This window comes from Poeciliopsis prolifica, unplaced genomic scaffold (assembly GCF_027474105.1).
Source record: "Poeciliopsis prolifica strain line A6 unplaced genomic scaffold, Auburn_PproV2 SCAFFOLD023, whole genome shotgun sequence".
NCBI classification, from domain to species: domain Eukaryota; kingdom Metazoa; phylum Chordata; class Actinopteri; order Cyprinodontiformes; family Poeciliidae; genus Poeciliopsis; species Poeciliopsis prolifica.
In genome coordinates, this window is record NW_026562398.1 from 6,343,359 (window position 1) to 6,358,030 (window position 14,672).

Here is a 14,672-nt window from a genome sequence, read left to right on the forward strand (position 1 = left end):
TTACAACTGTTGTGCCCTGTTTGGAGGCACAGCAGACTCCGTGACTTCCAGAGACACTAATGTGGACGCCTCGTTTCCTTTTTCGAGCTTCTATAGTCAGGCTACTGATTAGCAGGCTGTGGCTCTGGCGAAGCGGCATTCGTGTCAATATTTAGTGCGGGTCCGCAGCGGTGTGCCGTTCGGCTCTGAGTTTTCCTCTCCCATGGAAGACTAACTGTGCTATGATGTGCTAATGGCACAGCTGCCTGCCTTGATTTGTCATAATGCAGAGTGGGGGAAGGGGCGCCTTTTCTCTGCAGCACTGCAGGTACGGAGCCATAGGCAGGACAGAAAAGCTCTCGGAGCCGCAGAGCCGCTGCCACATAAAGTCCCCGATCCCAGATCCGGCGAGCCGAGCGGCGGCAGAATTCGAGCCCCTCTCGGAGACGAGCTGACCGTCAGTGATTAAGGGAGCCTTATTGACTGTGCCGAGGCATGACAAATGGCAAAGCGTGTACACACAATGCAGGCGCCGAGGAGGAGTGGGCGTGTTTGGGTAAACATGGCAAACTCCCGCGGATAGAAGTGGCTCTGGTCTGAAACATCAGGTCGCGCTGCGGGAAGAAACGCTTTTCACGCGTTTCCTCCAGTTCAGGAGAGACTTCGTGTGAGGGCGCGCGAAAAGAAAAATGAAATAAAATCTGGCTCGATTTTAGTTGAACTAATCTGCTGGAACTGTAATTTCTTTTCTTTTTTTAAATAAAATTTAAAAGAGCGAGTAGTTGCGGAGCGCGGCTCTTGAGGGAAACGCCACAAAGCGGGAATTAGGGCGTCTGTTTACTGGCTGCACGTGCGCACAACGTTTTCCTCGCGGCAGTATTTGTCATTTTACTGCAGGCTGGGGGTCGCAGCGACTACTAGAAACACGAGGAGAGCGTGCATGTGCGCGAGGTGAAACAAAGTGAAGAGGAGAGCAGCAGCAGGAGGAGGAGGAAGAGGAGGAGGAGTGGGCTATTAGAGGAGGAAGAGCATGAGCGGTCTTCCTCTCCTTCTTTCTGCACGCCGCTCTTTTCCTTCACTTTGTTCTATTGTTGACGAGTGATCTGTTGAGAGTCAGACTCAGTCTACACCAAGGATCTATATGCTGGGTTTTTTTTTCAGTTGTTTTTCTTCTACGTGTAGCAGCATGCTTTAGAGTGGCAGGTTTGAACGAAACGCAGCCCTGCTTGGACTTCTCTGGGTCAGGATGCCAGTGAATGACACCTGCATTTCCAAACAGACAAAGGGGCTGTGTTTTTGGCATTAAGGTGGACTCTTCCAATGGAAAATAAAATAGAAGGTTAGAAGTGTTGAGCTCAACCTTATAACTGTAGTGCTGTGCTGTCTTGTGATTGTGTTGTCTTTGGGTTGCCTATTGTGTATGCCACAAGTTCCACGTTTTTTTTTTTTTTTTTTTTTTTTGTTGTTGTTTTGGGGGTTTTTTCTTCGTTGAGCGCCGCATGCAGAGTTTTTCTGTTTTACTGTATTGCTGTAGTGGCAGAGCTGTAGCGGAGTTGTTTCGGCCACATGCTTACCAACTGTTTCATGCGTCAAAGCGCTCAGACTAAGCAACTCCTGACTCACGACTTGCGCTTTTTGCGTTTTAGGGCGACCTCCCGAAACTTCAAAAAAAAAAAAAAAAAAAACATTCTCGGTCTTCTTTTAAAGTTCGGGTGCATAATTTCCAAATACTTATTTCTCCGTGTGTTTGTATCTGGATGGTGATAAGCAAAGGGTCAGCGTGACCCAGGTGCAGGTTCACGTGTTGTTGTGCCCTATAGCGCAATGAAGGCTTGTCGCATTCATAAGCTCCGCTGAGTTTATCTGGGCCATGTGTGTGGCTGCTGAGATTCTCCACAGCTCAGACCGCTTTCAGCACCACGCAGCCGTGAACAGAGACTTTTACAGCTTTGTCTCCGGAGTTTCTGCTTGCCAGACTTTCCCAAACTATTTAAACGAAGATTCTTCTTGTGCATTACCTACCTGTTGCTCATGTGTAATGTTTATCGGTGTTGCTGCAGTAAACTAAAATGCATTTACTGCACTGTTGCCCGAAAGCCAGCAACAAAAAGGCTGCACAGTTTTTTTTTTGTTTCTTATGCATGACAATAGTATCAGGAGTTGACAATGCCTTGCCTCTACTTTGAGGAAAATCAGTTTCTAGTTATAAAAGAAAACAAATGAGGACAGAAGACTTTGGAGGTGGCAGAAATGTTGTCTTTTAAAGCACAGCTCTGGAAAATGTTGTAAGACTATTGCAAAATATTTAACTTAATTTCCATTTTTATTTTATTCAATAAACTGACATCATTCCTACCAAATAGAAATAGAGTTTCTGGCATTTATTTCCCAAAAAGTCTGTGTTTTCAGACCTCAGATGTTGCTGAGAAAACTTTTATATTCACTTTTAAACACAACACTAATGTTTAAGCTCAGTAAGAATTTAAAAATAAATATTGGATGGAGTAAGATGAGTCTTGGCAGGCTTTCACAAAGCTCTTGGGTTCAGATGATCAGTGTTGTAATTGAACAAAAACCAGAGAAATGTCATTCGTGTAGAGATGCCGATGGCACAAAAATTGCATTGGTCTTATTTTTTCCAGAGCTGTATGGTTCACCAGTTCTGTTAACAAGTTTTTTTTATGAAGGATTGTAACTTAGAGCTTTTATGAAGTGTGACTACCGAACCTAACCGCTGTAGTAGTAGTAGTTCATAAAACTGGTTTCACTTGTAGTGACAGAAGGCGTAATCGCAGTTGTAGATCTGCTAACAGCAGCAATGTTATGGGAATTTTTCCATCTGCAGGTGATAGAGCAGAGCAGAGGGGCAGGAGTGTGATGATCCGTATTGAACTGTGCATTAAGGTGCTATAGAAGTAAAGTGCTCTGTGCCACTTCATATGAGCCCAGTAACCCTGAATCATCTAAGAATAGATAGTCTTCTTACTATAACTGACTTCTCTCATGCATATAAGTTACCTGCTGGGTTTTCTTTGTTAAAAATAGAGAAAAACAATTTTTTCTGTTGATATTCTATTATTTATTGTGGAAGTAGAGTAGTGTAGCATCACTACGATAAATTGTTTACTTTTTCTGTGTAGTGCCCTCAGATGACTTTTGCTGTAAGCTAGAGCTGCATGAACTGAAGTGAGTTTAAATCATGCATACACCTTGTGTAAAGATTACTACTCTGGATTTTATTGCCGTAATTCTGTGTGCTTTTGAGGATATGCATGTATCATCTAAAATATGATTTACTCACTCCATATCCATGCCTTGAGGTTCCAGCTGTCTCCCCTTTCTAGCTATAAGTTTTGTTTTGAAGTTAGTCATTTGTACTTTTATTTCAAAAAGAGGTTCTAACTCTGAGTCAGATTTTCCAAAGATGAATTTTCAGTGGCCCTGAGGTTCAAATCACTTCAACAAATTCAAAAGCACATCAACTTAGCACAATTACAAATTACGAAACACAACAACATCAATGGAGGACTATTAAAATGACAAAAACACAACATTAACAAAGCACAATTACAACTTACAAAATCGCTACAACACTAACAAAACGGAAAGGGTGTGTCTGAGTTGGAAACTTGAGAGATTGTTGATTGGTCCGTTGTTGCAATACATTATAGCGTCCGCCATATTGAAAGTGGTTTATCCGCCAGCAAGCTAACACAAGTAAATGGACCGAACTTCGTAAAGTACCGTTCTGCAAAGTATTTTAAGTTAATCAATGTCATTGACACAATCTCTCACACACTATTACATTTAGGAATGAAAAAAAATAAGGACAACGTTTCAAACTTTTTGATGCGATTATTTAATTGTTTTGGGACACAGTAATTATATTTGATACAGCTGATTCTGATCAATTGTTTTTATTGATGAACACACACACATACACGTTTACAGTGGTGTATTTGTAATTGTGCTATGTTAATGTTGTGTTTTTGAATTTTTTGAAGTGGTTTGCACCTCAGAGCCACCGTATAAATTGTATAGTTTCAAAATTACGTTGACGCCTTCACGATTTCTTATTTGTTTGCTGTTGTAACATAAGAATAATAGTTAAACTTGAATTTACAATGATTCTTTGAAAAAAGATTAAGATTGAGGTTTATAAGGATTAAACACATGTGACTTCATTTAGCCAGCAGTGTGTCGCCCCTTGAGCTCTTTCTCTATTTTTATTGAGGCATTTCATTTTTCAAATAATTTCTGCTCTCATCTTAAGTTGTTCTGTCTGCGGGTATATAATTCAAGCTCATGCCATTTGTTTGCATAAACAGGACGCTAAATAAAATGGACTTGTTACTGAACATCTGGAAAATACAGCTTGTCCTGTTCCTGAGACAAAAAGCCAATACAATTACTCCATTAGTATAAAAGCAGATGACAGTAAATCCCCTGGGTCTCCTCTCTTGGCATTTTACTTTCAGTGTGACACACTGAATCTATTGTGTCCAGACTGCACTCATATTGACTTGTATAACTGGATAAATGCCAGAAGAAGAGGATGAGATCTGTTGAACACCTTTGACCTTTGTTAGAGATTATTATAACATTTGGCTAAACTGGTGAAATATATAATGCAGCATATGAGCCATGCAACAGATTTAATAATTCACAGGTGGCTTTTTAAAATTATTTTATGCTTAAGTGAGGTGAAGCTAAATGCCTGCTTCTGCCTTAAAATGCTGTATTCACTTCTGTATTGTATTTACAGGTTTTCTGTTAGGTAAACCTCAAGGTTCATATGTGGTAATGCTACAGAAATATTGCAAAATTGTGAAGGAGAAAGAAAAGGGACTGTTTTTAAGTAAACATCTTAAAATTATGGCTGTATTCCACCCCCCTGAATGAAAACTTTGCAGACTCAGCTTTTGCTGTAGTTACAGATGTTTTGTGTCTCTAACAGCTTCCCGCCTCGACAACATCAAAAGTTTGCCCATTTGTCTTTCACCGAGCTCAGTCTCATTGGATACACAACATATGTGAACATCAGTCCTCAACATTTGCTTCAGATTTTCAGTTTGATTTATATCTGGACTTTGACTGGACCATTCAAACACATGAATGTGATTTAAATCAATAAGTCAGTGGCAACTTCTGACAGGTTTTTATCCAGGAATGCTCTGTGGTTATCGCCATTTGTCTTCCTACTAATTCTGACCAGCTCCACAGCATAATACTGCCATCACTTTTAATGGTGAGTTCAGGGTGAAATTTCTTGTGCCATATATGCACTCATTCATTAAACTAGAATATTATTGAAAAAAAATATTTATGCCAGTAACTCAATTCACAAAGTGAAACACATTCAAGTAATTATACATCAACTCATGTTTTAAAGCCTTTAATCCTGTTAATAAGAAAGATTTTCCACCTGTATTTAACGAAAACACAACGTTTAGATAACAATATCTCATCAAACTCATAAATTAAGTTTTAATACAGAAATTTAGGCTTATTGGAATGGATGTTTGATGATGTTTGCTGTTTTCAAAAGGTGCTTTTAATCTGACAAATGAGCCTCTTTACAGCACATACTGTAATTCATTGCATATGACTGCTTTATGTGTGACAATACATAAAGCAGTATGTATTTACTGCTTTAAGACCTAAAGCCATTGGTGCCTAAACATTTGGTTTAAGATCTAAAGCAAATGTTTGCTTTAGGTCTTGGATGACCAGAGATATCGCTCTTCGAGATGTTTAAAGTTTCTCTCTATCTTTGACCTCCCTGATATGTGGTGTTAATTTATTCTGATATCACCCATCATTACTCATTATGTCACGTCTAAATGCAAGTTTTCACTGGCTTTTATTTAGGAGCGTTAAAGTACTGAGGACTAGACTAAAGTACAAGATTTGTATTTGTTGAAAAAATAGCAAATATAAAACCTTTTTCCTTCCAATTCGCAGTTATGTGCTACTCTGTGTTGGTGCATCTTAGGGGGGAGTTTGTCTCCTGCATGTTTGAGATGTTTTCATCGTTGAAGTCTCTTGACTGAAATGAAAATTGAATGAGAACTAAATTATTTTTAATCAGGTGTTAAAGCAGGGCACTTGATAAAACTTGCAGGAACCAAGTTTCTGATTTTTGGGTAATAAGATTAGAAATATATAAAAGTTTCAGGGAAGTGACTCCATTTACAAGGCACTGTATCTGCAGAGAGATATAAAACTACACCTTTAAAATATTATTGCATTTGTCTGTCTCCAAACCTTGTAATACATCAGATGAACCATCCGCTCAGGGTGTGTCCTGCGTCCCGTCCCACCGCAAGGCCAGGAGTTAAAGAAACCGAATAGCAGATGATTGGACAAATAGATTCTAAACAAATTATGCATATCTCAGTTACACGACATGCAGTCTTGATCTTTGAGCAATTAAAATCTTACTCAATCACTGCTCTTAGAAGAACTTAAAGCGAGGATTGTATGTCTTTTATGCGCACACTGCCATGTCTTCCAGCTGCGAGGGCGGCTGACAGATGGTGTGGCCTCTTCCTCTCCATGGTCACAAATACTAGCCCCTGTCAATCAGCCCACACAAAGACCCAGAGGGGGGCCGACCTCTGGTCCTTTCACAGGGTTTACATCTGAGGATGTGTGTAGCTGCAGGAAGATAATGAGGCTCAGTTCTGAACTTGATTGGCATGAACTGGACCAGAGGTTGGGATGTGAGGATTAAAGATGTTCCGACGTAGTCAATCAGAAGTGAGCTCTTTCAGGATGAAAGATGACAGCCTTTCTTCAATAACAAACCCAAAGTATGGCAAGCGGAAACGCAATTTATTTAAAAGTCAGATTGATGAGGTTGTTTGTCGAGGATTTTGTTCTGTGCTGTGTATTGACATTATGTGGTAAAGACTTGTTAATTTCAGTGATTTAGTTGAAATGGTACACTAGTAAGGTCCATAAATCTCTGCTTAGACTCTCCAGCTCCACTCCGGCAGTTGTAGTTCACTCCAGTAACAGTTTTCCTGCTCTCATCCTTGACATTTCTAAGTAGGGTCAACTAAATTCTCAATCCTGTTTCACTAGCAGACCCTGTCTTGTCATGCACTGTAATTCCTGCCCTTTTCCATTTTCCCTTATTCCTCTTCATGAACCCCTTCTTGTCTCTTGTCCTGTTCTCTTTTCCTTTCACCCTGGTTTTGGGTTTACGCTCGCTCTTCCCCTGCTGTCTTCTTTCTTCTTGTGGCCCCTTTGCTCTGACATCAGGCTCTGCTGGGTCTTAATAAGCAGCACTGTCCTTTATTCCCTTATCCCTGAGTATATCAACCTGTCTCATGAGAAGCTGCTGCCATGTCCTAGAGCTGTCATTGATCAGATACTGTAGACCACTGTGGATTTATACCATAGAAACTCCTCTGATCTTTGCTTCTCTCTGGTTTGACAGAACCTGGAGTTAAGAAAACAACAGTCAGGCCTTGTCACAAATATAAGAACCCATAAAAAACACCTTAAACTACAATACTTAGAAGCTGATTAAAGAGATTTCCCTCGAACAAACTGTGACTTTCTCAGTTTCTCCTCTTTTGCTATATTTGGTTGCAGCACAGGGTCACTCATACTGAGTTTCTGCTGAATTTATCCTCCTGTTAAAATGGAGCCATTTGATATGAATTGGATCCGTTTGTTTTGTAAAGCAACTTCGGCTGAAATTTGCTGTGACTTGGTGCTGTGTAAACAAACAGAACTTACCTGAAAATTTTAGTAGAATATTATTTTCGAAATATATTTGCATTTGTTGCTCATTGATTGCTTTACTATTTAAATTAGATCGAATTCAAAGTTACCAAATAACTCAGTCTCAAATCTTACCTCAATTTACAATCTGTTAATTGTTTTTAACCCATAAGAAGTCATTTTGGATCAATTTATTTCTATTAGGTACTTTTGAATAATTATGTAGATGTGAAAAATCATTAAAATTCAAATTTTATCTAATTTTTTTTTTTTTTTTTTTAAATATTAAACCAGTTCCAGCAGATCTCTGTTTCAGTGACTTATGATCCTGTGATCAAATCAAAATAAGCCAGTTAACTCCTGCGGGGAGATTTATCAGAGTCACATCAGTTCATTCCTCTGGACTTTGAGTAAACATCATTCTTTATCACTTCACATTGTTTACAGATTATGTAGTCCTTGGGTGAAAAGCCCATTTGAAATGTATTTATTTAGGGATATTTATCTCCAGAGTAAAAATAAGCAGGTCATTTACAGACACTTTGCATACTTTTATCACAGTACTTTTTTTTACTGCTCTGTAGAGCTACGGGTGATTTGAGTTATATAATGATTTGTGGTTTCCTCGTTTAACTTTCTGAGTTTTGTTTAGTGAAGCTGCTCCTGTACAGTCTGAGCTACAAAAACACAAAATCTTACCAAATATTGTTTTATCTAGTTTCTAGCAAAGATCTTACTACATTTGAAATAGGACAAACCTAGCTTACAATTAACTTTTCAAACAGATATAAAAGCTTGATGTAAATCAATAATAAAAAAAACACTGGCAAATTATTTTACTTCAAATGAAATAATTTGAAGTAAATTATTTACTATGTCTTGCTGAAAACTTACTTAAAGTTAGTTTTGCCATATTTCAAGTGCACTAAAATATTTGCACTAGATACCAGACCAAACATCTCGGGTGATTTGCAATACTACAATTTAAATCTGACAATTAGAACATGAACTCACTGTAGCTAAGACTCAGGAAGTAGAAATTGTTAACTTAGCAGTGTTTAAGTTATTAGATCTTATTAACATAAAAATTAAACAAAATATTTTGTTAAGTGGTTTGTAGATTTCTGAATTGATGCTGTGTGATTTCCAGAGGCCTGGGGGGCTGCAGCCTTGCAGTCGCCCCCAAGCAGCCCCATATTTCAGTTGTGCCTCTTGCTGGATTTTCATGTTTTTGATCTTTGAGAACAATCCAGATTGCCTCAAGGAAATAAACATATACACATACATAGGAAAGCATGCAAAGTATAATTGGGTCATCATTTACAATTTCATTATCACTTATGTAGAAAAATATTTCCAATCTTAGCTGTGGTAGTAGTTTAGATTAGTTTAATTTTCAGTAAATTAAGTTTTTGCATAACTTGGAATTGAATGAGTTTGTGTCTGCAGAGGGTTGAGATTGTAATGTTTGGGATTTAATTCAGTAAAGTAGTGAGGTAATTTCTAGTTTAATGCAATGTTAAAATGAAATGTGTGTAAATGTTTGTCTGGTTATTGTAAAGGTTGTTTTTTCTATTCTCATGCTTTCGAATAAAAGCATGAGAATAGATCTCCACATTCATCTACAGAAACTTTATAAAAACTACTAACTTTACATTCAAATTGACCGAAAAAGCACGCTTTAAATTTCTTACAGAGAGTTTTTAGTTAATTTTTTGCAGGCAAGGCTGTTTTAAAATACCTTGTGAAAATCTGGTCGTAATGTGTGACAATGACCACGTCTGCAACTGTGCACTGTCACAAGGGAGTGAACCAGAGAGGGGGAGGGCCCTCATGGCGTCACAGTGTTGTTACAGTACCGTTTGGCTGTTCACCTTCCCTGTCTCCTCCCACTCGTCTCTACCCCCATCCTCCCTCTGCAGTGGACGTGCATCGCATTTGGAGCAGCAGGCAGCAGGTGGAGATGACATCATCTGCACTGCAGCACACTGCAGCACTGGGTCTGAACAAAGACATGTCAGCCTACTGCTTACTATCCCCAACTCTTTCCCTCCATCTCTGCGTTTGTATCTCTTCCCACCGATTAGGTGAAAGCAAAATGAGAGCACAACCTTATATGAAGGCATGTGCCTCAACCTTTTGACTCCCCTCTCAACTCCTGCACTCAGACCAGAGTAGGCTGGCAACTCCTCACCTCCCTACTGTCCACAAGCCAATATGTTGATGGGCAAAGATAAATATGGCCTAATGAGAAGCTGTACAAACACTCTGAGCAGTTTGCTGTTTATTATGAAAATGACGTGCTGATTTGACAGGATGCTCACCTAGGTAGTGTACAGCACACAGAGGAATTAAAGGCAGGGGCCTCATTGTTGTTCTTTCAGCCCATTTTTCACAGAGCAGCATACTGTCACAGAGAGCAGCAATTTATCAGCCAGTGGCATTATGCTTTTTTTTCCCTGATGATAGAAGCTACTTGACCTCCTTTTCTGTGTCTCACTGTGACATTAGCTCTCTATGGAGCCTTTAGTTGGGGGTGCCAAGTTACCTTAAAGCGCAAATGTCACCGGGTCATGCTGCGAAGGCTCCCCACCTCGAGTCATCGGGTCCCTCTTGCATCAGCGCTGGAAAAAAATGGCATGCAGGAAAAGATTTAGAAATTACATTTTTATTGTTTGTCCATGTACATTTTTGTCTTGTATACTGGGTCCTTCTCCCCTTCATCAATAAGCCAATAGCTCACATACACAGACAGCCATCCTCTTGTCGCCTAGTTACCACTCCGCAGCAGGTTGCCACAGAAACGGCCTCATAGTAGCTAAATGGGGAATGCTAATGCAGTCTTCTATGCTCCCTGCTGCAGTGGACTCTCAGTGCCCATCCCAGTCCACTGTCTGTACATGGCATACCTTAAGAGTGTGCACATGCACTCTGGTGCTCAGAAAGTCCCATTTGTTATTTTGTTTAACCGGACTACCTATGAGCTGCAATTTTTTATTTTTTTTCATTCCCCACCAGTTTAAGGATTAGCAGGAAATTATGTGAACTGCTAAACCACACAAATGTAAAGTGCTGTTTAGCAAAAAATAAATAAAAATTGCTATTTTTGAAGTGGCAACATGTCCTACACCTGCTAGAAACTTCTGTTTTGTTAACAAGAATCCAAACTTTTGTCTATGTAAAGCATATTCCAGTTAAATGTTGTATTAGTGGGACAGTTTGATAACTTTGCTGGTGAAAGACCTGAGCTACCAAACAAGTCCGGTCTACAAATACAAATGAAGTCTCAAAATCTTTAGCAAAAGATCCTAAGGTTTGCTACACAATATTGCTTAGAAATTGTAGGAGAAATGTCATTTTGTCATTTTAAACTGATGACATACCGTTTCCCTTCTTACCATGTTTGATGTTAATGAATATAAAAAGTGCTTTACAGTGCTTTAGATACACTATGACATCACTATCTCATTCTGGGATTTATCTATGGGAATCAACTGAACATCTTCTGTGACTGCCCCAAGTGGTCAGATAGTGTCGTTACTTATTAGCTGAAATAATAAGAAAGTAGGTCAGGCTAGCATCTCTTCAAGCATTTAGCATGCAGAGGTGAGTGAATTTGAATTTGTATCGATTAGCCTGAAATGTTGTATATTAATGTGTTGTTGCAACATTGCAGTATAATTTATTCAAATCTTAAAGCGGTGATGTATATATGTGGTGAATATATTTTGTTTCATTCAGATGGGGGAAGAGTAAAGATTATAAGATTACAATAATAAATAGAAGTAATTTGAGATTTACTTATGAATTTATTTTTTTTTTTAGTCTTGACTAAAAAGGCTTTAATTACATGAAGTAGCTTTTTAAGGGATGCTGTGTAAGGAGGCCGTGGCTGTGCTGGGAGGCTGAAGCTACACAGAGCATAAACGGTATAGAATATTCAGCCACGAAGGCTTAAAAGGTTTTGTAAAGGCTGATGAAAAATAAAAACTTCGTCAATGACGGGGAATCTTGGTAGAACGTTAGTTCTTGAAATCTCTTGCTTAAAAGATCAGATTTCTTGACTTTTTTTTGTAAATTTTGTATTATGAAAATATGTTTTTGTTGCGCAGATGTCAGATCTGTTGCAGTAGAACCACTCTCTTTCCCACAGACCTCTAGTAAAATTCAATTCCTGTCATCAAATGCGCCTCCATCCATCTTGATGTGGGAAAAGGTTGTTTTTTCAAGGACCTGAGATAGCTGTATAGGTTTTGATTTATGTTGTCCTGTCAGATTCTTAATCTCTTTTCCAAACAGGTGCAGGGAACAGGGCCATAATGGGTTGTATCTAATCAGCTGGAAAAGCCCTTCAGTAGAATGGTATCTCTAGAGTCTTGTCTGAAGTGGGCTGTCTTTCAAATTTTGTGCGTGCCCTGGAGCTTAACAGCTCTGTGAAAGAGGTGTAATGGAGAAAGTCATTTACAATTGACTGATGTGTGACTAACTTTGGTCAAATTTTTTTAACGTTCAAAAATTAATTGGTTGTGTAATCTATCAAAAATATATTTTTTCTATTCCTTTCTTTTTCTTAAGCGATTTCTCACTATTTCAATATTATTTAGAGTCAACACTAAAATATTCTGTATTTTTTATTAACAGAGCCAGTAATCAATTAAATTAAACTTTAAAAGTAATTGTTAATCAAAGTTCTACTGTCATCTGACTTAAACAAGCAAATGTAACGGCTTAATAAATAACAACAATGACAAACAATATTTATTCCACTCTGCAATTATAGACTAAATGGGGAAGTTTTACAACTAGGAACTAAATGTTCAAAATATTTGTATCTGATTAAAAAACTCTTTATAAAATTTAATAAAAAGGCATTTAGAGTTTAACACAATAACTGGTGTATGTTAGGGCTGGGGCATATGACTGAAAAACATTTCACAATATAAACATTTTACTTTAGCAAATATTGATTATTACTTACTGGAGTTTGATTTAAAGTCCACACTTCCTTCTCAAGCTGATTTGTTCTCATCTTCTTCTTTCATTCAATGCAATTTTCCATTCTTTTAAGCAGCTATTGCTGCGTATTTGCACAGTGGCAAAACCTGAAACTGTTGCTGCTCAGGTTACTCAACAGGTTGTTGCTAGGTAACCAGAGAGTGAGTGAGTTGCTAGGTAACTGTCTGTTGACATTGATCACATGTCATTATGATACAGTTGTCATTGATTTATTATCCATCCCGAATTTATGCAATAGTAAATATTCTCACTTTTCACATTTAGAAAAACTTGGACATTCATCTGTTTTTATAAAAACAAATTATAAAGCTGTTGTACATGAAAGATCAAATCGGAGGTGTCCAATTTGATCTTTCATGTACATCATTTTACATGATGGCATCATTTTACTAATGTAATTGTTTTTTTATCGATTGTCATGTTCACTGGACAGGTTATTTATGAAATTATTATTGTTGTATAGTAGGTTAATCAACTTTGCCTCCTCTGTGAAATAGAGTTGGACATTTGCTCCTAAATGGATGATTGTAAGCATCCTGCTGTCACTGTGACATCCCTGAAACTCCTCAGCATGTGCAGCTTGTGGTGCATACTGTGTGATAATGTGCCTTGTCAGGATTGAGGCCTCTTTGTGCTGGAATGAGCATACTGACATTTTTGTTTCCTCACAGCTGATGCTGACGCATTCTTCTTCTGCCTCCCACTTTCTGCCCAGATAACCAGTTCAGAATGTCAATCCTGGAGCGCTTGGAGCAGATGGAGAGGAGGATGGCGGAGATGGCCAGCCACCAGCAGACAAGCAGTGCGGGGAGTGGTGGCGCTGGAGGAGGAGCGGGAGGAGGAGGCGCTGGTGGGGGAGGAGTAGGAGGAGGTAGTGGAGGAGGGGCCGGAGGAGGGAACAACAGTCAGTCACAGGTAAAAAGCCTCATCATGCTGGACGATTACTGTTGCACGTGGCACAACCCAGCACATTAATTAAACTTTTCCATCACTTATTGATACAAATACAGCATAACACAAAATATTGTTTTAATAGCAGTTTGTGGGGTTTTTTTTGAGTGTGCATCTGGCCAGACGCAGGCCAGCAGCTCCTTTGAGAGCCGTGTTGTAGTGGTCTGTGAGAAGATGATGAGCAGAGCTTGCTGGGCCAAGTCCAAACATTTAATCCACTCCAAGACCTTCAGAGGGATGACACTCCTTCACCTGGCTGCTGGCCAGGGCTACGCCACCCTCATTCAGACACTCATCAAATGGCGGTGAGAATGAAATTATCCAGCATGCTCTGTAACTGCCACTGTAATTCATCATAATAGTGCACCACAACAAATATAATTTTCTCTCTCTTATGCAGCACTAAGCATGCTGATAGTATTGACTTGGAGCTGGAAGTGGACCCTCTAAATGTTGATCACTTTTCCTGCACGCCTCTGGTGAGTACCAAAGCTCTCCCTTTGTGGAAAAAGTTTATAGATTACAACTTTTCTGACTTGTTTGCTGCTGTTCTTTTGTCTGTTTACAATCCAGATGTGGGCATGTGCGCTTGGTCATCTGGAGGCAGCAGTAGTCCTGTATAAATGGGACAGGCGGGCCCTTGCCATCCCAGACTCCTTGGGTCGCCTGCCCCTGTCAATTGCTCGCTCTCGTGGCCACACCAAGCTGGCTGAGTGTCTGGAGCAACTGCAGAGGGAAGAGCAGCAGCCGCCCGCCTCTCTACCGCCAACGACTCGCATGTCTTTCTCCCCAGCCCCCGATGCTCCCACCTCCGACAACTGGATGGTCAGCTGGGCAAATGACAGCATAGTAGCACCTGGCAGCAAGAAAGGAGGTCCGGCTAACACAATAACCACACCCAGCACCACCAGCCCCAACCCAGGTTAGTCTGATTACAAAAAGATTGCTGAACCTGAAGTGCTAACTGTTTTCAGTTTTACCACATTACT

General features: G+C 39.4%; 1 protein-coding gene and 1 long non-coding RNA gene across 9 annotated transcripts in view; one reads left to right on the forward strand and one right to left on the reverse strand.

Annotated features, from left to right (window-relative positions):
- The window catches only part of camta1a (calmodulin binding transcription activator 1a), a 366,205-nt gene that overhangs the window by 337,139 nt on the left and 14,394 nt on the right, over positions 1–14,672 (forward strand). For 7 of the 8 annotated variants that reach the window (XM_055045992.1, XM_055045985.1, XM_055045986.1 and 4 more), the window contains 4 exons: positions 13,448–13,647; positions 13,792–13,988; positions 14,084–14,162; positions 14,257–14,605. In XM_055045992.1, coding sequence (XP_054901967.1) covers positions 13,448–13,647; positions 13,792–13,988; positions 14,084–14,162; positions 14,257–14,605 — 825 coding nt within the window. Of the gene's footprint in view, positions 1–866; positions 1,319–13,447; positions 13,648–13,791; positions 13,989–14,083; positions 14,163–14,256; positions 14,606–14,672 lie in introns of those variants that run through there. The other variant, XM_055045991.1, reaches the window with a different exon arrangement.
- On the reverse strand, positions 6,474–12,851 carry LOC129370219 (uncharacterized). The gene is made up of 3 exons (XR_008607029.1): positions 12,695–12,851; positions 10,265–10,340; positions 6,474–7,429 (listed from the first exon to the last, which is right to left on the reverse strand). It is a non-coding gene; the product is annotated as an uncharacterized LOC129370219 (long non-coding RNA).